This window comes from Candoia aspera, chromosome 5 (assembly GCF_035149785.1).
Source record: "Candoia aspera isolate rCanAsp1 chromosome 5, rCanAsp1.hap2, whole genome shotgun sequence".
Classification (NCBI taxonomy): domain Eukaryota; kingdom Metazoa; phylum Chordata; class Lepidosauria; order Squamata; family Boidae; genus Candoia; species Candoia aspera.
Window position 1 is genome coordinate 46,513,329 of NC_086157.1, and position 24,213 is coordinate 46,537,541.

The 24,213-nt window shown below is 36.3% G+C and overlaps 2 protein-coding genes across 4 annotated transcripts in view; one reads left to right on the forward strand and one right to left on the reverse strand.

Annotated features, from left to right (window-relative positions):
* The first annotated feature begins 4,296 nt into the window (after positions 1-4,296).
* Positions 4,297-19,488, forward strand: ZRSR2 (zinc finger CCCH-type, RNA binding motif and serine/arginine rich 2). Its single transcript, XM_063305111.1, has 11 exons — positions 4,297-4,374; positions 6,608-6,687; positions 8,069-8,141; positions 8,638-8,746; positions 9,821-9,907; positions 13,274-13,312; positions 14,200-14,315; positions 16,617-16,830; positions 17,731-17,786; positions 18,208-18,317; positions 18,859-19,488. Exons 1-11 carry the CDS (start codon positions 4,316-4,318, stop codon positions 19,305-19,307), a joined length of 1,392 nt encoding a protein of 463 aa, XP_063161181.1. The 5' UTR covers positions 4,297-4,315; the 3' UTR covers positions 19,308-19,488.
* A 2,778-nt stretch (positions 19,489-22,266) lies between these two features.
* AP1S2 (adaptor related protein complex 1 subunit sigma 2) overlaps positions 22,267-24,213 on the reverse strand; it is a 29,914-nt gene continuing 27,967 nt past the window's right edge. For 2 of the 3 annotated variants that reach the window (XM_063305114.1, XM_063305113.1), the window contains one exon: positions 22,267-24,045. Coding sequence is in view for 2 of the 3 variants with exons in the window: in XM_063305113.1 (XP_063161183.1) it covers positions 23,998-24,045 (48 nt within the window). In the remaining variant the exon portion in view is untranslated. The remainder of the gene's footprint in view (positions 24,046-24,213) is intronic. The other variant, XM_063305112.1, reaches the window with a different exon arrangement.

Genomic DNA, 24,213 nt, shown 5'->3' on the forward strand with positions numbered 1-24,213 from the left:
ACATTTTGTCTCTTCTGTGGTAAGATAGTATTCCTCTCTTTTTTTCTCACAAACACACTCATATACATACTCTTTTTGCCACCTTAATTGAAAAACCAGCTTTTCTGTTTTAGTGAAATGGTTAAGGATTAATGACTTACGTATAAAATGAAACAATAGCTTTGCAAAGTACATTAAACAGTGAAAAAGCAACACATTTTTCTAGAAAATCAGATCCTTCCATCTTCTATTATGTTATCCTCCCATCTTCCAATGTTCACCCTGACTTTCAAAATATTGCTTAGACAGAATCTCAGTTGTTGGCACTATTCAGCACTGAGGTATCACGTGTGCTGAAAAAGCATAATGCTGTATAAGAAACCATTTAATTTATGTCACAAAATTTAATAAATCAGTGGTATAGAACAGGGCTGCACAACCTTTGTTGCAGCTGAGACACACTTTACTTTTGAGAGGTATATCAGGAGCTATATTTCAGAAATCAGTGGAACTAGTTCAAAAAACCAGATTTGATTTAATTGGACTTAAAATCATATTACATTATTATGCACAGCTAATAAGATTGTTGCCTACCTATTTAATAACTTCCCCTTTCCATCAAAGTAAAAAGCTGTAATTTGTTAGGTTTGTAAGTTAAAGCAAGCCTCTAACATCGAGTGATGAATCGCATGTATGAAAAAAGAGTTTTGTAGATTACGAACAAGACCCTCAATTATTAACAGTGTTCTGTAATATATGTGGTGCGCCTCACCACATACTGAAGTATTAATAGCAAATTATAAACTATGTCCTGACTTTCATATTTCAACAGCACTGAGTTTTTTCTAATTTTCTAGCCACCAGAGAAAGTAAACATCTTGAAGCTAGTGCTAATCTTAGGATTAGTTGAACTCCTGAGTTTCTGGGCTTTGTACTTAAAATTGAAGGAAAACTTTATTCTGAAAACCTGCTGAACTGAAAAGTTTTTTTTTTAAAAAAATCAATCAATGTACACTCCGATGTTCATGCAAAATGGATTATATAATCAATCTTCTGTTTACTTTTCATTGGTTGTGTCCTAACAGTCAGAAATCATGCTGAGACGAGGAGTAGGTCTCTAGTGTTTATTACTGCTACATAAGACAGAAAATCCTAGCAAACTGAAGAAGCGTGGGAAAAACCCAGACAGATAAACCCCGAAAGTTAAGGTGGGTCTGATCTGTGTCTCTTTGAATGGCTGCTTAATTCCTCAGTACTACGCATGCGTTTTCCCCCCTGGATAGAGGCCCCCTCCTGCTTGCCATCAGTACTCATGACAGATTGTCTCCTATATCCTATCCAGTTAGCATTGGTTATTAAATGATTTATAACTGTTCTATAATGATACTTAAGTCCATTATGAAATGAAATATACTGTTGGAAGGGTTAAAGCAACCCCTTCCTTCTCTTCCAAACTGCCATTTTCGAACCACGTCTTCCCCCGATAGACGCTTCCCGCCAAAAACACTTCCCCAAACTGGGTAAGAAGATGGAAACTTCAGGACAAAAGACTAAGATTAAAAATAGAAGGAAAATGACTTAAACATAAAGGATCCCAATAGAATAATAGGACGATACCAGCATGAGCCATAAAGGAACCTCCCAATAACCTGATCAAATTCCCCGCAAGCTGATCAGGTCAGGAAACTGAGAGGACAAAGGTGGAGAGGCAACACCTTAGCATAAGTAAAGGAAAAGGGGCTTCCCCTCAGAATAACAATAACCTAAACCCAACGGGCAAAAGCCACCGCCTGGAGAGAGCTTAATCGACTGAAGATCAAGAAACTGCAGAAAAATAGGGGATGCAACCACAGGGATGCCTCTGATCTTTAGTCAATTACCCTCTTTCAGAATTCTTAGAGAGCTCCCCCTTCCAGGAAACCAACTAAGCGCAATCCAGCTAAGACAAAACATCGTCTTTCGTGCTCTTTTCACTAACAATAAGACCCGCGTCCCTATATAAAGGGCTGGTGGGGAAATACAAGTATGGCCACCTCCAACCAGCAGACTCTGGACATGCTCTTGGAAAATAAAATTATCTCTGTTCAAGCAATCGCCTAAGAATTTTCATTCCTGGCTCGGAATGGACCTGGTAAGATTTCCTTCCAACAATACTATTAAAGTTTCATATTTTATTTATTTATTACTCAAATTTTAAATACACTATGATGGGTTTTCATCCTATATGAAAGCATACAAATTTTGTTTTGGGGTAGGGTATTGTGCAAATCCATTTCTGATTTAAAACTATGATTTATTACTTAGTATACATGTGAAACTAAGCAGTTGTGGTTTATCCAATAAATCATAGTAAAACCATGACTGAATATAATGTATGAATCTACTCTTGGTACAAATATGGGTAATTAAGCAAAAGTCTTTTCACATCCCTTCAAATGGCTTTGAAGTTGGAAGACCCAGGAATGTAAAAAATGTACTGTCATGTAAGTTAATCAACAGCTACAGTCAGACTTAAACTAGCTGCTGTCTTTGACAAATTACCTGTTTCAAATTGTGAGGGAGTTAATCACCACAGTTTGCACTAAAAATTAACTTTCCTTGGGCAAAAAGTATAAATGTATTACCATCACTGTTCACTCACAGAAAGGAAATTAAAGATTTTTGGAAGCCTTGCCTGTCACTAAAGTGACTAGGAAGTTGCAGATAATGTCAAATGTAAAATAAAGAAAATTATAATTCAGTGAAGACTAGCCCCTGAAATGGAATCTAGTCTTTCTTGTGTTATCTATCCACTAGGTAATATTGTAACACTGTATAGTTTGTTAGCTACTGATTCTGTAATTAATGCACCAGCAACAATCTTCAGGCTTACTCTATACGCATACACTTTCACATTTCTTATTGCCACCTGTGTTACAAAATATCTGTGACCTTGGATGCGGGCTGTGGATGAAATAATGGAAAAAAAGCACCACATTAAAAAAAACAAACCCTGAAAAACAGGAAATTTTGCATTTTTGTTCTAGAAGTCCCGGGGCAATAGGTATAGCAATGGCTGCAATAACTTGATTTCCAGAATTATTTTTTAAAAAATCCAGGGAGAGGGGGGCAATCAATCCATAAATAACACTTTCATTATTTCTTGCCAGCAACAAACAGGTGAGGAGCAGCAGGCTGCAGCTGGTCTATTCTCAGCTCATAATTGGCAATTCTTGGCAGAAAAAAGAAAGCCAGCTAAGCTGGCTGGCCTGTTTTTGCCAGCAAGCAAGGTATAAGGTGTGCTTTTGCAATCAGGCCCGCAACTAGGGACTGTGTCACCTAGGGTAAACATGGATTCCGCACCCATTTTGGCACCCCCCCCAGTGCTCATATTGGTGCCCCACCAGCGCGGCGCCCAGGAAACATGCCCCACTTGCCCCTAGTTGCAGACCTGTTTGCAGCACTTAATGATGTGCAGTTATGTAATTGTGCAAGTCCTGCCCCACAGTGGTGTCACAATGCAGGCACATAAAGAAGGACCTGTGCCTTGACATCACTGTAGAGTGGAGATTGCCATACTTTGTTCCTCTTTGTTGCAGACATCCTATGCAGCTACATGTATGAACCACTCAACTGCTTTCAGAGGATCCACGCTTAGAGTTAAATGCGTATGTTATGGATATTTTGCACTGTCTGGCATTGCAGTGGGGGTGGCCTGCTTTGGATGGAATCTGAAAGCAAAGCGCTTCAGATAGAAAAATTATCCTGATCTGCCATTGCATTTCAATGTACAAGTACACGAAATTTACATTAACATTCAATGCCAGCCAAGCAGGGAGTTTTGGGGTTTTTTATGTGCTCTTTCGTTCCTTCCTTCTTTGTAAAGACTACAAATCCTTTCTTTTTCTGGCAGCCAGCCGGGTCAGGCAGTCCCAAAAGCAAGGCGGGATAGGGAAAGTACGTATTTTTTTAAAATAACTATCTGCAAAATTCCTGTGCCACTGGGCCACTTGGATCTTTCCACTGATTACTATGGGCAATTCAAGGTCTAAGAAGGAATGGAAAGGGTTTGCCCTTTTTTCAGTTGTAATTCTGTATCTAGAGACTCGTGCTGTTATTTTGAGCTCTAAAAGTGAAAACTCAGTTTCTTTTGAACTCAGACCGTAAGCGTCAGTAAAGATTTTGATGCCTACAAATCTATCATTTCTATCTCTATGGTCCAGTCCTTTCCTCGAGCCGTCCATTCGCCTCGCTTTGTTCAGGACCCTGCCGGAATCATAAGGAACACCCTCATGGGAAGAGGAGTTGCGTCACGTCCGACTGTCTGTCGTCACGTGATGATCCTGGAAACTGTAACATGGCGGCGTCCGTATCGTCGCCGTCGCGGCCGCCAATTGAGGGGATGGTGAAATTGAGGTAAGAGGGGGCTAGTTGAGTGTCGTGGTTCAGTAGGTAGGTTGAGAGTGTCCTGCCTCGCTTTGAAGGCGGTGTCGTGGAAGTAGCGTTTGTCAGCCTGAGCTCCCGGTTCTCACTTGTTGCTCTTGGGTGGTCGGAGTAATCTTTCCTCTCTGAACGGGAAACTGAGGAGCTGGTAGTCCTGAATTCGGTGGCTGTTAACGGAGTAAGAATAAAGAAGGTTTATTTTGCAAGAGACAGCTAGCGAACTGTAATGTCAAAGATCTCTGGAGAGATTCAGCAGTGGTCCGCAGAGAATAGAAATATAGTTTAGATACCGTGAACTTTGAATGTCAGCTTAAATGGGGAAAGCTGCAAAACGGGCTAATGTGGTTCATAATGTAAGGAAAAGGAGGGGTTTGTGTGTGTGATAAATAAGCTAGGGCATCAGTTAGGGATGGAGAGTAATAGATTCGAAATTAATAGTAAGCCTTCTGTGTTTTCATTATTCAGTACTAATATGTTCCTTTACAGAAAAATAGAGGAGCAACAGATTTAAGAATTTGGGACAGTATACTGAGTATTTTTGTAAAACACTGCATCTCAATTCCCAAAATGGCTACAATGGGAAACTATTCAGTCAGACATTTACAGTTGCCACAAGCCCCTTTTTCCCGAAAAATGTAAACTTACGAGGCTAAAAAAAAAAAAAAGTACCAATCTAAGTGCTTAATTAAAATCCAAGTTGGAGGGAGGTACTTGTCTGAAAGGACTCCTCTCTACCAGAATACTGTGACTGGCTCTCCACAACTGGCTAGCGTAAAATAGGGCTTAGTTATTTATTGCTGCCTCTTGGGGGTGGGGTATGAAAAAAAACATGCACATCAGAACCACTCCAACTTGCATACTTGTGTTAAATGTTGGGATGCAAGTTATGGAAGGGTGGGGATTGCATTGTGACATTACTATATCCACATCATCATTTTTTCCATCATTGTATCTGGCTGAGACTCCTCTGGGTTGAGTGCATTCTGGCAAAACAACCATTAACTTTAGTGTGTTGTGTGAGCTAGGCCATAATGCTAAGCCATAATATGGTTTACTTGGATGAATGTACATGTGTAAACCTAGCTACTGTCTTTCTCCTCTTCTCTCTTGAGATGTCATTTCTAGATTTAATTACTTTTAAACATTTTTGGCCTGTTTGATACAGAGCTATGTGATGTTTCTTCTACGGTACTATCTTTGATTGGACAGTCGTGTGTGAATTTTGCATAGCAGAAATAGATGCTATTAGTTTCAAGCCCCTACCCCTTCTAATATAAGTTCCAAGTGAGCCTTTGGATCTGGTTTGAAACAACAGCTAAGAGGAAAGGATTACACCCGCCTATCCCTGCTCTCAATTTATATCCGAATTCAAGACAGGCCTTCAGTGCTCGCGGCTGAGTAAAAAAAAAAAAAAGCACAGGTATACGCAGACTATATTCTTCTGTTCCCAGAAGGATCGGGGGAAAAAAATAGAATTAATGCTGGAGCTAGCACCCAACTTTGTAAACTAGCAAAACAAAACAAAACAAAGCATGTTCACAGAGTCTTAGCTAAGCACCAGTAGATTCTGTATAGTCCCTGTGGGCCCTATAGTGGAAGCTCTGGTTCTAGAATGTAACTGCAAATGTATGTTTTAATAGTCAAGCATTTATGGGGGGGAAATGGTAGTATATATGTTTGATTTGGAATTACAGAAGTGACATTCATCCCAAATATTTTTTATTCCGAGAAGATGATAATGGAAAATTAGCTTGATGGTGTTGTCAAGAAAATAGACATGGCATGTGTCCATGAAATCACCAGGCGTTAAGCTTTAATGCCAAGCATTAAAGATTTGAAGGAGGCCTTACTACTTTGACTTGTATTCTGTATAGTTCCACAGTATATTATTTCTAGGTTGAAATCATATGCATTCTTTTATTTTTGTTGGATGTTTTAATACTTGACAATTTTAATAATTAAGAATGGAATGCATTTACCAGAAGTAAAATCCACAAAAGTCAGTAAGTTTTATTTTTGAGATGATATTCATCATATTCCACAGAAATTCCATTAAGTTTAATAGAATTAATTCCTAGTAATAGAGGTAGGATTACAACATAATCTGTTTAAATGTTGTATGTTTAAGATCTGAGAATCTTATTATTTGGGGTACTTGAGCAATTATCAGTTATCAAAAATAAAAGATAAACTATTTAATCTTCAGCCACAAAAGGTACAGAGCACTTTTGAAGAAAGAGAAGCGGAAGAAAAGGAGACAAGTTCTAGCAAGACTGAGAGATTCAGGTAAAAGAAAATGTATTCTGATATGAATAAAGAAATACAGATTTTTATTTCTGATTGTGAGCTGTGTTCTAGTGATCAGAGAGTTGTGATTTTCCACTATTTAGAAAAGAGATACGATATGATGTATATTGCAAATACCTTAGAGATTACAAAAGATAATTATGTTGGCAGTTTCTTAGTAATTTTATGCATTTGATTAAATAGTAAAAGAGGTTGTTAATTATTAAGAGTTTGAGTTCTTATGTAATCTGTACAAGATAGTCAATGGACAAAATGGAAATATCTGCAGACTTGAGGAAACCTCAAGTGTTTCTTGGGGGAAAGGAATGTTTGTAATATCTCTAGAGAATTTGTCTGGAAAGCTATGCCCTAAAAGAGCAACATTCCCTTTGATAACATTGTTAGATCCTGTTCGTTTTGATATACAATTAAATCTTAATCTACACTGCTTTCATTTTGATGAAGTGACTATATCATTTAGGTTAGTCCTTGGCTCTCCAGTGAGGTTTGGAAGTCAAGGTTGCATCACTGACCACAGAAACATAGAACTGAATTAGGTCATTTAGGCCATTTAGACCAATCCCCTGCTTAAGAACTCGTTTATTTATATTTTATTTGACAGTATTTTCATACTACAGACTCTGGGCAGTGTATGACAAAAGGACCCTAGAACCTGTAATCCACATTTAAACAACACAGTTACTAGACGGTTTCCCACAACTACTTGCTATGGTCAAAGGCCGATTGAAGAGGCTATTTTCAGGGCCTTCTGAAATAAGAGAAGGGTAGGAGCTGTTTGTACTTCTGGGGTCATTATATTACACAGAGCAGGCAGGCAGAGTTATGCTTGGTAAGGCAGTACCTGATGTAACGCAGCAGTATGTCAAACCTGGCTTTATAGGTCATAGCCAGCACTTTGAATTGGGTCCATAAGTGTATTGAAAACCAGTATAGCAATCTTAAGCTTAATGTGACTCTACTGTAGTTAGTTTCCCCAACTAGCCATCTGGCTGTTGCATTGTAATCCCTCATAGAGCACGTTGTTGTAAATTAATTTAAAGCATCTCCAGCAAATAAATATCCAGCTTCTGCTAGACATAGGGGAGCCAACCACCTTTCTTGGTAATTGGTTGTATAATCAGAAATTTTAAGTTATGATATTCAAGCAGAATTGACTTCCTATAACTGAAATGCACTAATACTATAATGACTGCTTTCATTATCTTGGCCAAGTTTGGGGAAATGTAATGCATGATTACTTCAAATATGTTGCGTTTGCAGATGTCTGTTTAGGTTATTTAGATAATCTGGAATGCAATGATCTGCCTCCTAACTAAAGATGAGCAATCAAAATTATGTATGTAATTCCTTTCCTTTTCAGAAAACACAAATAGAGGTGAACCAGCCTGTGAAGAAGATCTGAATGAAGAAGAGCAACAACTTGAAGCTGAAAGGTGAATAAACAAATGTAACCTATAACAGGCAGCTCAAATTTCTGCATGTTTACTTAGAATTAAGTCCATTGACATTCATTCTAGGCATATAAATTGAAAGACTGAAGTATATAAATAGCAAAGTGTGTAAACAATTTAATATATGTAGAACATTATCTTATTTTCCCTATCATTTAATTGATTACTCTATAAATACTCTATGTATAAGCTGCTAAACCTGTCTTCTGATAGTCTATATATAAAATTTTAGGTATAAAATGTATATATAAAGCTTATATATACACCTTCTTAGTCTTATTCATAGCTACTCGGAGATATGCCTCAGGGGTTCAATGGAATTTACCCCTAACTCAGGATGTATGGGATTGCAACCTCACTGTTGCTGACATGTTAATTTTCCACAGTTAATTTAAAGAAGGAATAGCAAATAGAATTGTTAAAAATGAAATAAAATATTTAGTTTGTTGATTCACTATTAACCTGATTATATTTGAAGGCAAAGGCTTCATGAAGAGTGGTTGCTAAGGGAAGAAAAGGCTCAAGAAGCTTTCAAGATCAGGAAGGAAAGAGAAGAGGCAGCCAGAAAACATCAAGAAGAAGAAGAGGTATAGTATATCCTTTGAAGCAGTGAAATAGATTGCTGGAGCTAACTTTTGAATGATAAAACCTCATTGATGCCTTTACTTCAAAAAAAGAGAGCAACATTCCATTTGGCCATGAACTAATGTTGAAAATGTAGCATTGTTACTGTTGTTGCACTGCTTTCTCTTCAATGTTTCTTCTTTTTTAATTTTTTTTTTAAATGAAGCAAAAAAATATTGATGGGTATTATAAAAATTGTGAAAATTCCCATGCGATCAAATAAAAATAACATGATAGCAAATCTGACAGAAAAATAAAGAACAAATTGAGACCAACCAGCCTTCCAAAAGAAGGGATTAAGTGCTATGTTGTAAAGTGTGGGAAAGAATACAAAATGTAGGAGTATTTGTCATTTTTTTATATATAGGGTTTCTTCTTGCATACCTGTAGTTGCCGAAAGTCTTTGGTTATGGCTTCCCTTTTCTTTTGTTCTCCCCCTTATAAATCTTAACCTATTTGTAGCTCTTGGATTTCTCGTGTGCTGGCCTCTGTGGCTTATCCTTGCCTGTGGGGTGAAGCCTGACAGTTTAAGCAACTTCTGTGAACTACTTAGGCCAGCTCACAAGAAATCCAAGAACTACAGATGAATAAGATTTACTGAAGAAAGTAGGGATCTGGAATCAAAGAATATCAGCTGCTCCAATAGCTCAAGAATAAGTCCTTGAAACTGGGTTCAAAATCTCTTCTGTTTTGTTTTCCTTTCTGCTGTATATAAGAGATTACTCGGCCCCCATTTTTGGGTGGACTGTGTTGTCTCTATTGGGCCGTCATTTTTGCAACTGTCAGATTTTCTACTGTGTTGTTTTTCTCTAGCTATTTGAGAAAACTGAGTCACAAAATTTACCCACGTTGAAATTTTTGGGAAAGAGGCAAATGAATTTGAATTGATTCACGGGTTGAAAACCAGACACCTAATTAAGTAATTTTAAGTAATCAATTAACCCCTTTAATAAATTTAATACCATGAAACAATATTTGTAAACATTAATTTGAAATGAATTTTCTAGATGAATGAATGGTTTATGTTCTTTTTTTAGCAAAAAATAAAAGAAGAATGGAAAAAACAACAAAAGAAAGAACAAGAGGAGGAAGACCAAAAACAACAAATGAAGAGAGAAAGAGAGGTGATTCCTGCTCTAGGAGGATAAATCCAATGCATATCCTCTCATAGTACTCATGTTATAACAGAGTCCTAAGTGACTTCAGTGAGGTACCAGATTTTTAAACAGAGATTTGAGTTGGAATGTGCTAAATAGTGTGTTCATAGCAAGCTAGTTTGGGGTAGCTCATGTGACTAAGTTTTGTTCCAGGTGCAGGCTGATCCCTGGGTGGTGGGGTTTTGAAGAGAGAAGATAAGGTCAGAGAAAGGCCAAGGACATCAGTGGTGGCAGCCAGAGGGGACAGGGAAGAGCAGGAAAGGATGTTTGGGACTCAGGTGGGCTAGTGGAATATGCTCTGTAGGCACAGCAATGGCAGCTGATGGAAAGTAGGGACAGGAAAGTATAGGTGATGTTGGTGGTTGGGCAGGCCAGTAGGATATGCTGAATGGGGAGAAAGGGGGCAGTGTGCACTGCCCATTCCATAAAATCCCTCCAGGTTCCCTGTGGTTTTGTTTTGGCTAGCTTTGTTCAACAAAAACCTTCTAAGCTCTGTTTCAGGCCAACCACAGCCCTACAGAATGGTTTGGTAGAACTTCCTGAATGCAGTATGCTTCTTTGGGGTTTAAAACAAAGCACATTTTCAGTTTTGTGCACATGCTTAATTTCAGTGACTCTGGCTTACTAATTCTAAATTAATTCATATTATGTAAGCTATTAAACTAATACTTCTAAGAGTAAAGGGACTGGCTTGCACCGTAAATACTGTTTCAGCCTTAAAAATGAAAGGCAGGAAATGGCTACTTACATTGCTGAGTTAATTGTCCTGCCCTATCTTTAAGTGACCAGTTTTTACAATTCTTACATATCTTTTTCATTGTGTTAAATTGGAAAGAAAATAGAATAATGGCCCAACTTTTCCCTTCAGACTTCTCAGATAGTTAGTATCCTTTTTGTATACTTGCCTTACCTTACTACAGCTGACAATTATAAATTTTCTGAGACAGAAAGAAAGAAGAATCACAAATTTGCAATAGCTCATCCCCTTTTCTTGGTCAGTGATTGTGACCAAGCTACCATCTCTATTCTTGTAGTGGCAGATGAAAAAACTCCATGGTTTTTGGTACAATAGGTCTGGAATAAGCAGGTAGGCTTCTAGCTAGGAGGATGTAGATGCAAGAAAATTGTTCTTATATGTGACTTACGTAAACTTTATTTAAAGGTGTAGAAAATAAAGATCAATCTTGTTTCAAGTTCTTAACATGGAATTATACTGCTGCGGTTCCTTAACTATTTTTTCACTTAAAGATGTTGCAGCTCATCTTTACCTGATTTATTCATCAAGACGTATCTTTTTCTATAGCTTTTAAGTGGGAGAAGAAACATATTACAAAGGTTTAGTTTGTACAGGTTAATTTCTGATTATCTTGTTCAGCTTCTAGGGAAATAATTATGATCTTATTTGCCTCTGAATTTTATGACTGGGGTCTTAACCCTCCCAAGCAAATCTCTTAACTTGGCTAGTCTCTTACTGTTATACTTGCAGTAAAAGAATACACTCTATAGGATGTTTGAAAGTAAAAAATGAATATGTCTATTGCTCATTTCCTTGGCAAAAAGGTGGGATTTGTCACTTTATATTGATGTTTAAAACACACTTAAAGAGAGAAACCTGGGTCGGAGAAATAACAAGTACAGAATTATTCTTCATAAAACTTTGTGAAAGACTAGAAAGCATTAATTTAAACTAGTGAAATGGCATGACCTAGGAAAGTATTATATATTTTCTTTAAATACTGGTGATTCACTGTTTCCTAAGTGCAGAGGTAGATTAAATAAACAACGTTGTACACTAAATGCTGTCTAATTATGATTTTAGTTACTGTGGTTGGGAACTAAGAGGGAAGCTGAGGGCTTCAAAGGAAGTTAAGACAGAAAGGAAAAGTTCTACATCAGGAGACCCAGTGTGATACCTGGATGCATCATGGAAGTCTCCTTTGATGCCTCTCAGGGTCTTTGTTTCACCTAGTTTTTACATTGAAAAAGGTATTTTGATTTTTTAAAAAGAGAGAGAAGTCTGTAATGCTACAAAGCAACACATCGGCCTTCAGCATCATTTAATTCCAAGAAAAGCCCAGGATCCTAAATGAGTCCCATAAGATTTCTTAGAAAATAAAAGTGATGGGTGGCTGCACCTAGTGCTGTTTCAAAGTGTGGCCACAAAAGGTAAGAAGTGCTGGAGGGTGTGGTAGATAGCTTACTTTGTAATAGCTTATGTCCTCTGTGGCAGCTATTTTGTGAATGAGCAACATTTCCAAGTGGTCATTTTGCACGAACACCCGCAACATATTCCAAAATGCCCACAAGCCCTAAAAGGTTAGGTGTTACATAAAAGCCAAGCTACAATAAATCTGATATTAACGCCCACAAGAAATGGACTTGGTGTGAATATCATCACCGAGGAACCGTGTAATTTGAATGACCCTTTGAGTATCATAGGTTGCGACTCAAGTTCTGTTTTATAGTGGAAAATCAAAGCTGTTGACTAATTCTTAATTATCCTTACTGTCTTAGGATATCTTTTTTTTACATATTGAACCATTTTTGGTATATTGGTACCCAACTTTATTCTGGAGCTCTGAGCTTTGCTATACAGACATTATTATTTGCTCAGTTAGAAGTGCCACCGATCAGTGCAGTAAGTGCAGTTGAGCATATTTGACCTGATAGGTAGCATTGAGAAAGTTTATTTTATCTATCTATCTATCTATCTATCTATCTATCTATCTATCTATCTATCTATCTATCTATCTATCTATCAAATTTTGCCACTGTCCATCCCCCCCGTCCCCCGAGAGGCACTCTGGGCAGTTACTTTGAAATCAGTGTTTCTAGTACACAATTTGATTGCAGAGTTTATGGCACAATGGCCAGATACTTGTCCCCTATAATTTATATTAGAAGGGGAACCTGTCTCTTCCAAATTTAAAAGATCTGTACCTATGACAAAGCATTCATAATGTCTTTAAGTCGCTTGCAGAATTATACTGCCATGTTTACACTGACTTGCAAAACTGAAAAGTCAGAATATCTTCTATATTCATTTATATTTTTTTATCTGTTTTAATTGTGGACAAGGGGAATACCATTATTGGTGAGTGGCAGGGAGTAGATGTGGAGGAAATTATTTAAAATATAACTTAAATGTTTTGTATCACTGTGTGTATATTGTGTGCGCGTGTGTGTGCATGAATACACTAGAATAATATATAAGCCTTTTCTCAATTGGACTAAACAAAGCAATACTTAAAACTGAACATTTTGATCTTAACTAAACAAATCAGATGTCACCATTCAAAGTTTTTACTAGTTCTGTATTTGCACCATTTATAGGAGGCTGTGCAGAAGATGTTGGACCAGGCTGAAAGTCAGGTATGTTTAGAGCAGGGACATGGAACTTCTTGGCTAACAAGAGATATGGTTTTTAATTAATAATTGGGATAGATAAAGGACCACTGTAAATGCAAATACCAAATGGGTGGTGCTAGGATTTGTGGTGAATTTTTGTGAGATGATAGGAGAGTTACTGGGTCTTTTTCTGGGGGAGGGGTGTGCTAACCTAATTTTAACAGCTTATACACCTATTTCATTTTGTGGAAAACCATACCTCTTTTTCATGTTTTGTTACTGAAATTTAGCAGCTTAATTCTGGACATTGGGAGAAGGCATTGGGGACTGTATGCAGGTTGCCCAATCCTGCTTTAGAAATATGTAAAATGAAAAAGTGATAAAAATTTAATTATGCTTTTTCATATTGCTGCCTATCAGCAATTTTAATACAATATACCTTTCATAAATAATAAGATATATATCTGGAACAGTGCACATATTAGCTAAAATGCTTTGTGAAAGCATGAAAATAATATCTTTAGTGGAACTTTTATGTATGTCAACATAAATGGGAAAGGAACAAAAAAAATTAATTACATGTTACATAATTCAGAGGGGCACATTTTGGGCAGCTTTATTTTGATCTAAAGACATGTATTCAGAAAGTAATAAAAGTGATGTCATTAAATTCATCATGAAGTGATATGCCTTTTATTAGGAAATTTTGCCTGTTTAAATCTTTTGTAATGTTAGATACTGCTGTTATGTAAAACTGAGAATGCAGGTTTAGTGATAAAATGTTATTTCCCCCTCTATTTCTTAATAAATGTTTTATAGAAAATGTGATTAATTAGATTAATTTAATTATCAGAATGCATTTATTAACTGTATTTTGTTTCTATTATTCTGATATCTTAAAAAAAAAACAGCTAGAAAATGGAACTACTTGGCACAATCCTGAGCCCCCAGAGAATATAGGCACCGAAAAGGATCGTGCCAATTGCCCATTCTATATTAAGACTGGAGCTTGCAGATTTGGAGACAGGTAATTCATTTCTAATGGAATCATTAAAATAACTAGAAATTGATTTTTCTACAGTGTTAAATAATTAATAATTTAAGTATTTTGACTTATAGCCTAAGGATGAGATTCACTCTGTGAAACATCTTCCCTCTTGAAATAAACAGCCATCAACTTTATTTTAATTTAGACTCACATGAAATCATTTTTTTTCATCTTGGCCTATGACATACCATGTTCCATCCTTTTTTTTGTTGTTTGTTTGTTCAGGAATACTGGTTATGTGATTCTTGCTTTGCTATGTTAATCTTTAGAAAAATGCTTTATTTTAAACATTTAAACATTGTACATCTGGTGGTGCATAGAATGGCAGCTATAGCCGTGCTTTTAGTAGTTAATGAGCAAGCTTCTTCACCTGGAAAGGAGTCTCATTTTTTCTCCCACCTTTCGTGGTCATCTCCAGATTAGCTTTCAACTTCTGCAGGCACATGGGAGACTGTGGTTTTGCTGACATGCACATCATTGAAATTCACATTCTGTATGTGAAATTATTTTGTAATCACAAATGTAGGGTATAAGTTATTGTTGCCGTGCAGTTTATGTGATCAATATAGTTGCCATGGTTTACTTCTATTATGTAGCAAGCTTTTAAAGTTTTTTCCCCACTATGTCTGAAGTCCTCAAACGTTAGGAAGGAGAAAGAATTGGCCCAGTTGGAATAGATATATTCGTGGCATACAACCATTTTTTTTAAAATCAAATGTATTGAGCTCAGTACAGTTGTCTGAGGTGTATTATTAGAGGTTTGGATCCCAATTAGGTGATTTGACGAAGATAAAACTCAGATCCTTTCAGAGCTCAAATCTTCAGTTTCTCCTCAAATCTAAAACTTGATTCAAAACTCCAACATTCCATGCTTCCCAATTAATTATAACTGGTAAACATCAAATGACTATTGTTTTTTTCTCTGTGTGCCACATTGTATTTATGAAGTCAATTTTTAGCCTGCTGACCACTGAAAGTAATCTGATGAGGGGGTGACTCATACCAGTTTGAAGTCAAAACATGCTTTTATTCTGTTAAAGAGAACTGCAAATACATTTCTATTTATTGGCAGAGTTGGAAATAATTTTCATCTGTAGTTGCCTCACCTGAAGGTATAATCAGATCAAGTTTCAGTTGATTAGTTTCAAGAGTTTTATATTGATATTCAGCAACAACCAATTCAAGTTTTAGTATTTGGTTAATGAAAAATGCTCCCAGAGCAGTTAAATGGTGAATAAGTAGCTCAGGTTTACAGGAAAGGTTTTTATTTAATAAATTCCTTTTAATGGCATAATCTGATACTCCTAATTTTCTTTACTTTTTTCTCTCTCTAGTGAAAAAGGCTTCAGTGCTAAGTCCTTAGGCTAATAAACTAATTCTCATGCAGAATCTGTGACAACATCTGTTTGAGACCTCTGCCATAAGTGTGGCAGGTGACCTCAGCCTCAAGCTGTACTTCAGGGAAATATGGGCCAGTCACCATACTTGAATGGTTCATCTAAGTGTTAGAGAAAATGTATTTCCAATTTCAAGATACAATCAACTGCATCCTGTTCTTTCTTTGATTTCTGTGTGTCACACAGAAATACTGTGACAGAACATTATTCCTATGTTTGTTCTGGAACTTATCCAGGTCTGCTTTCATTCTTTCCTCTGGCTGAAGACAAGAGCATAAAGGAAAAGGAATTGACCCATACTTTATTAGTTGCTATTTTTAGTAGTGAGGCGCATAAACTTAAATGTAGTGCAGGACACTCTTTAGAGATGAAAATAGATCCTTTATCAGTGAAAGGAAAAGCATCATGTTATTTAAATGAATGCATTTGAAATTAAAAATATATGTTCCTTGGCCACTCTCTCATCACAAACTTGCATTCTTGAACAACATGCAAGAAAAATAAATAGATGAAGTACTAATCTAGATGGCACTTCAGATAAAGTAAGAGAAACAGTTTCTAAACTGATTTCTTATCTCCATTTCCTATCAGAAGTAACAGAAGGTTCCGCTTGACTCTTGAGGCTTCTAAGCATGCTAAAGGAATTGGGGGGAAAACTGAGGGTGACAAATAATAACTGGTGGATTATTTAAATCAATGTGTGAGACTCTATAGATACGTATTTAATCATCCAAACTTAAAACGTCAGTTGCACCAAGAACTGTTTTAAGGCAAGTGATAAATATTGCTAACAAAAGTGCTTGATGTTCCTAGTAAAACCCATAGTACATGATTATAGTTTTAGTAGGTTCAGAATGAAGTGCCTTTTTCTTTTTAATTGTAGGTGTTCTCGGAAACATAATTATCCAAGCTCTAGTCAAACACTTCTTATCAGGGGAATGTTTGTTACTTTTGGGATGGAGCAGTGTAAGAGGGATGACTACGACACAGATGCAAGCCTGGAATACAGCGAGGAGGAAATTTATCAGCAATTCCTCGATTTCTATGAGGATGTACTTCCTGAATTCAAAAATGTGGGGAAGGTTATTCAGTTCAAGGTATGATGTGATACACTTTGCTATTTCCTGCGTGCCTTAATAATTATGTATTTAGAAACGGAGAAGTTGTGAAAAAGGTAGGGCCCTCAGTCTCGTGTGATAGAAGTGGGGAGGCAGAGTAAGCTGTTACATTGGCCGTAGATGAGCTTATGTGCTTTTTCTTGCGGAGCAAAATCCCTGACGTGAAGTGGTGCCGATAAGCCAAACAAAGGGCAGAAAAACATCTCATGATGAACTTGTGATCGGTTTACAGGTTGAAAACATAAAAGCACTTTTTTCCTCTCTCTCTCTGCCCCTCACCTGTAGCCCCGACATACCAGTTTCCTTAAAGTCTTCTTTGATCCCAGTTCTGCCGTGAGGTTGGTGTGACTTGGACTCATAAGGAACATTTAAACTCTGACTCTTCAACCCAGCAAGGAAAGAGTTAGTGTTCCAGTTAGATTTGGTTGGGAAGATTTAGCTGAATGCTGAAAGGTATACTTGTTGGACTCTGAAGAGTGGAGCAAAATGCCATTTTTAACAGATACAGTTTTGAATTTCACAGGCCTACTCTCTACCTATGAAAACAGCTGTTTGCTTACTAAGATAAACTAAAAGCAATCACACGACCAGCTTGTACGTCTTTCACTACGGTGAACTGTACTAATTTCACTACGGTGAAATTAATGCTTTGCATGGTGTAAATAGTGCATCTTGTAAACGTGCGTTATTGTGCAGTCCTGTGTCTGCCAATTCAGAACTAAGCCCTGCCTGAAATAGGTCTAATTCCTAATTCAGTGTGCATAAGATTAAAGCCTAATATGGACACAAGGAAACTCTATTTCCAAAATTAAGGGAAATGCTATGTAGATAAGTTTTTTTTCCATACGTTGCTTGAATGAAGTTTTATCTTTTACATAGGTGAGCTGTAACTTTGAACCTCATCTTCGAGGAAATGTGTATGTTCAATATCAATCGTAAGTATTTAACAATAAACAGTTTTCTGGATGTTTGCATTAAAACAAGGCAAAGCATTACTGGGTTGTCACTGAGGAGGTGTATTTCAGTAGGTCAGTGGCCCTTTTCGAGCATTAATCTCCTGTAACTCTGCCCTGGTTTGAACAAGATCTGCAGTGGGTTACATGAATGGGAGTAGATCCTTCACAAAACCAAGAACCATTCTTTTTCAGGATTTCCTCTCACACAAAGGATTTTAATCATATTCAGACTCTTCCGGTTAAACATTAAGATAATTCAGGGCCATCCACTTTACTGTGCAGGACTAGGGTTTCCCATAAAGTTGTCAAGGCGTTTTTTGTTTGTTTTGCACTATCCCTTGTTTCAGTGCTGCTAGTTTCATGACATTCTAGCAATATCTTCTCAATTTGATTTTTAAAGAGAGCAAGAATGTCAGGAGGCTCTTACTTTATTCAATGGTCGGTGGTATGCAGGGCGGCAGCTGCAGTGTGAGTTTTGTCCAGTAACAAGGTGGAAAACAGCTATTTGTGGTAAGTCAGTGAAATTCTTGGTGGTTACATTTCTGCCTGTGTGGGTTGTTTCGCCCCCCCCCCCCAGTTTTGCAGTGATTGTGCCTAGAAATCAACATTTATCAACTGAGTAGGAAGCGGTCAGACGGTGAAATATAACTTTCAGTTCTGCTTCCATACCACTTAGCTTTCCATTCAGCAGATTGCTGACCACAATTGTTCACTGACTAGGGCTCCCTCTCTCTAAACTGGCAAGTTTCTGTAGGTCTGGTAACTTTGTGTGACAGCGGCAGCATGTTTAGCTACTGCTGTATTATGGAATACGCTGCAAGAAGCATCTCTCAGACATACACAGGGCTATGTATGGGATATTCTGGAAAAAGCTAACATTTGTGAAAACAGTCTTGCCTAAATATTTCTGTCCACTGGCTGATTATCTGGATGGTGAACAAAGAGCTCTTTTATGATTATTTTGCAGACAAAAATAAGTCACAAGGTGTGTTGGGATGGAAACCTAATCTGACTTCAAATTTGGTAACTAATAAAAAAAATCCCTTTTCAGGTTTGTTTGAAAGGCAAAAGTGTCCAAGAGGAAAGCACTGTAATTTTCTTCATGTATTCAAAAATCCAAATAATGAGTTCTGGGAAGCCAACAGAGATATTCACATTTCCACTGAGTGGGCTAAAGAGGCAGGTAAAAACTCTGAAAGGAGACATAGATTGGGATACTATGAAGAACATTATAGCAGATCAAGAAGGAGGAACAGTCAAAGTCCAGATCATTCATACAATAAAAGAAATGGAGAATCTGAAAGAAAAAAATCTCATCGTAAGCATAAGAAAAGTCACCTTTCTGAGAAATCAGGCAGCCGTGGAAGGCAACGGTCACACAGTAAAAAGAAGAGAGGACGGAGTCACAACAGGAGCATGACACGTAGCCGTAGTAGAAGTTTGTCTCTTTCAAGAAGTCGAGGCAGAAAGAGGTCCAGGAGCAAAGGAAGGAATAGCTGAATTTGCTAGAGAATGACTTTTATGACAGATGTGTTTTAAAAAAAAAACAAAACTGTAGTCCTATTAGAGTGGTTGTATATTGTTATGCCCCAAGAATAGCAGTTATGCACTATCCTATCTAAAGTTTTGCAATAAATTATGAAAAAAATTGAAATACATTTCCTGCGACTTGTTTAATTAACCTGCTGTGGAAAGTGTTTTTTTAATTCTTTAGTTAAGCAATATTGTGTCGTAAGTTAAAAACAACTGAAGTAACAAAAAGCTTTGGTTTACACTTCGTTTATAAGTAAGTACATTCAATAAGTCTAATGTACTTTCATTTTTTGTCCAGTACTGTTATAATAGCCAGGATCCAATATTAGCATGCCTTCTCCATCCTGCTGCTTTCTAAATGTGATAGTATCCCTGATTGTGCTGGCTAGTTGTGAGTAGACTGCTGTGGAGTATAAAGTTTGTGAAAAGCTTTCTTCTCTGTGGCACAATTGCATAAAAGTATTAATCTGGAAGCCAACAACTTGCTTATATAACCTGTCACATAAAACCATTTTTTTTAAAATTGAAATTGAGCTCAATTTATGTCTCTAGCCTGGGGATTTCCTGGTGGTCTCCCATCCAAGTATCAACCAAATCCAACCCTGTTCAGTCTTTTAGCCAAGGTCAGCTTGGTGCAGATAACAAGTGAAGTAGGTAGTACATCTATAAGGCAGCCTCTTCCATTAATTGCTGCTCGTCTTGGACTTTTTCCTAGTTTGGCACGCTATTTGTCCTATAACAGTTTCTGCATGCTTAGTGAATTACAGTGGCTGTCTTTGTCTACCTCACAGCTGTAATGTTTAATAGGGCTGTGCAGTGTTAGTAGCATGCCTCTCAAATAATTTCTGAAGCACACTACTCCTAGAGTTTAACTACTTTAGCTTTTTTGAAACTTTTTAAAAAATACCTTTTATGAAACCTTTTATCAAATTCCTCTTTTGTTAAGGAAGCAGACATGCAATTTGTCTCAATTTCCTTAAATTACGTCCTATACAATAATTCCACCTACAGTAAGTACTATCACTTACTATAAAGCAACTACAATTTCATGTGTTGCAACATTTTTCTAAATATGTATACCTCAGTTTATCATAGGGCTGAAAAATTACAAAATGTTCTTTCAATGGACTTCGGTAGAAAATCAGCATGGTAGCTCTTTAAGACTTAACAATTTTTATTATAAGGCATAGATTTTTATGCTGTCTCTCCCTACTTTTTTCCTTACTGCCTCATCCCTATGCATTTAAATCCTTTATCAGTTAAGCTACTTCATTAGTGAGCTGTAACTCACAAAAGTTTACAATAAAATTTGTTAGTTTCAAAAGGTGCTACCAAACTCTGATGTTTGGCTACCATAACACAGCTCTCATTCTACGATGAGTTGGCAATTTTGTACTTTAGTTTTCAGAAACTGGTATAGGGAAGATTAACATTACTTTCTTTCCAAATATGTAAAGCTAAATCATACATATAGAGTACATATATTTATCACTGCATATGTACATCAATGAAATGGCTACAGATTACTCCCATATGCTGGCATAATAGAAAAGAGCCGACATTGAGCAGCCCCATTACTTTTTTAAGAAACTGGCTGTTAACTCACTGCTACAATGATTTACATAATGTTTGAATAACTTAATTTTAAAAGAAGACAATATTGGTATCTTGGACTGTTTAATAAAGTGCTGTGCTAACACAGAAACACCGAAGAAATAATTTATCACATTAGATGATTTTAAAAAATCCATTTGTGAGTGAACACATCATATGCATGGAATAAGCCCAACTTTAATATATATTATGATATACCTTGAGTCAGACTCATAAAGCTTTTAGGAGTAGGGCTGGAATGAACTCACATTACTCTTGAAGTGTAATTTGTATTGCAATCATTGCTTGAGGTTCAACTGAGAAAATGTTTACCCTTTTTTAAGCTTTACCTCTAGTTTGCTCCCAAATTCAGATAAATTTCACCTTCTGGGGTCTCACAATTTGGGAGGATTCTTACCCTCAGCCATGCCCAAATTTTTAGAGGCAGCTATAATCTTCCACTCATTTAGTGGAACTTTTTCATTCTATGTAGCATTCAGGTACATGGCTATAGATGTAGTCTAATTTGCAGTTATGTTTATTATGTGAGCTGTTTCTCTTGAAGATTTGGAAGTAAAGATGACTAATAATTTGGAGTAACATCCTCATTAACAGAAATAGCTCCATCCTAATATTCTGATCCAAAGCAGAAAAATTGGTAAATGACATGTTTTAATGATTTATATGGCTCATAGTACCCATTTTGTTCTGTACGGATTATGTGAAAAGCTTTTTTTCTTCAGTATCCTTATTTTCAACTTCTTTGTTGAAGATAGCCTACTGTAAATCTTTTAAATCCAATTTTTAAAAATTTTTTATAGTTCTGATTTAGTAGTTCTGATAGCTACAGTTCTTAAAAATAATTTTATATTTACATACACACGTGCCCTTGCCTTTTTGGGAGATATGTCTACATACTCCAAACAATCTCACAGTGTAGTTCCCCCCACACCTCAAAAGAGAAAAAACAGGAATAGAGTTGCTCAAAACAAAAAAACTGATTTTGAACTGAGACACAGCTGGGTCCTGTAGTACTTTTAATTCTGAAGCAATGAGAACCTTCTAATGCATTTTATATTCAAAAATATGTTATAGAATAAAACATGCTTCTATAAAAACATAACTGTGTTCCTAAATTATTGATTGGATGTTTTTAAAACCTGGCCAATATAAACTTTAAAATGCCTGTTCTTTAAAAAAAAACACATTGCATATTATTATGTTCTTGCAGATAGATAATTCATTACAACATTCAAGTATCCATATACAAAGATTAAAACATAATTGTAGAAATTAGTGTTTCCCTACGTTTTTGAATAGACAGGCACAGTAATGGAGTAAAAATGGACATTTATTACAACTAAACTGGTGTGATACTACACAGCTTATCTCACATCACAACGCTTTTTTAAAACAAACACGTACAAGGCAACAGTGCAGACCTTAAACATGGTTTGAATGCACAAAAAGTTGCTTCTGACATTTTAAAATGTCAAGTAATTCCACCCTATTTCACCATCACACATAGCAATGGACCATTCTAAGGCCACGTGAACTTCATTCTTCTAGTTCCCATTAAGTTAAACATAGAACAGGACTCCAGTGTATGTACTTTATGTAATCATCATTAATTCCATAATACTTCTATTGGACTCAGCATGATACATGATACAATAATCTTTCTGATGTGGCATTGTTTATACTAATACATTACAATGTTTGGAAACATCAATTATAGCAAATTGATCCACCGGAAGGGAATTTAGTAGTTACGTTATTGAAGAGGTCTACATATGAGAAAACACACACACACACCTATGTAAAGCAACACTACTTCCAGAAATAAATGCTCTGAATGAAGTTTGCTTCAAATGTATTACAGGATATTCAGCAAAATGCACATGAAGGTAAACAAAATATGGCTTTGTAATATCCATGCAGTCTGACCCTATGCATATTTAGAAGTCCTATTTTGTTTCAGACATACTACACTGAAAAATGTGCCTACGCATACCACGGCAGCCAAGACTGTGAACAAGCTGAGCAAAGGCATGGTGTAAGGTCTGCTTCTCTGCTGTGTTCAAAATGCACAATGATTAAATCTAGAATCTAAGGTGGAATATTAGCAGGCAGCTACACTTAGTAATATAGCTGTTCAGATTATTTTAAACATACATCAGATAATACTGGTAACAAGTAGATGTTTTCTAACAGTCCCTTTTTGTCAAGTGTATTTCAATGATGTCTGAATTTTATTTTACCCTTTTGAAAAGACTATTTCAGTATTTATGCTTATATAAAGTAACACGCTTTATATAACTGCAATTTACTGTCCCTTTGCCATATACTAACTCAGTTGGGTAAATGAATTTAGAATTTCATTCCAAGGAATGTTTATGTTTATAGTAATACGCTTCATATAACTTCAGTTTTTATTCCCTTTGCAATATATTAACTCAATTGGATAACTGAATTTAGAATTTCATTCCAAGGAATGTTTATAACATTTACAACTGAATTGTTAGAAATGAATCTGCCATGACAGCTTGCAACAGTTTGACTTAGAAATCTTAATGTGATTCTTTGGTATAAATAAAACAGCTGTAAATACTTGTTTAATCTTCTGTGACAACCTAAACTGACTTTTAAGAAATACTGACTTTATAATAAAAGTCTTTGGCTATACAAAGCCAAGTTTCTTTGTTAACACATTTCACATTACCACATGTAATTGTTTTCAGCATATAACATATAACAGTATTGGATACATTATGTGTTGGCAAAGTAATTCACAAAATATAATTACTGAAATTGTCATCTATGACTTAATGCTTTAAAACTAATGTGGCTTAAATTGCTGTAACCCCCCGCCCCATTTTAAAAGGTTTTAAAACTTTCTAAACTTTATAATAAATAGATATTTTTTCTTGTAGACCTGAATATAAGTAGCTTAGCAGAACAATAATACTGACAAATAGCATCATAACACCATTAGCTAACATTAAATGGAGGCAGTGAACATTTACAGTTATATGGGACACTGTTAAGACATCAGAAAGAAGATTTATGTCAGTCCAATCTCTTCAAGAACACTACGAGGGGTCTCTGCTTCCTGTGGAGGAAAAATCAGAGCATTAACAGATTTTTTGCTCCTGCCAAGCTAAATTTATCATACTAAGAAGTAACTGAATTTCAGAAAGTTACATCTCACCTTTTTTAAATAACTGTATTTGATACACTCCCCAATTCCTGCAATTCTTCCCTCCTTTCTTTAGTCAAC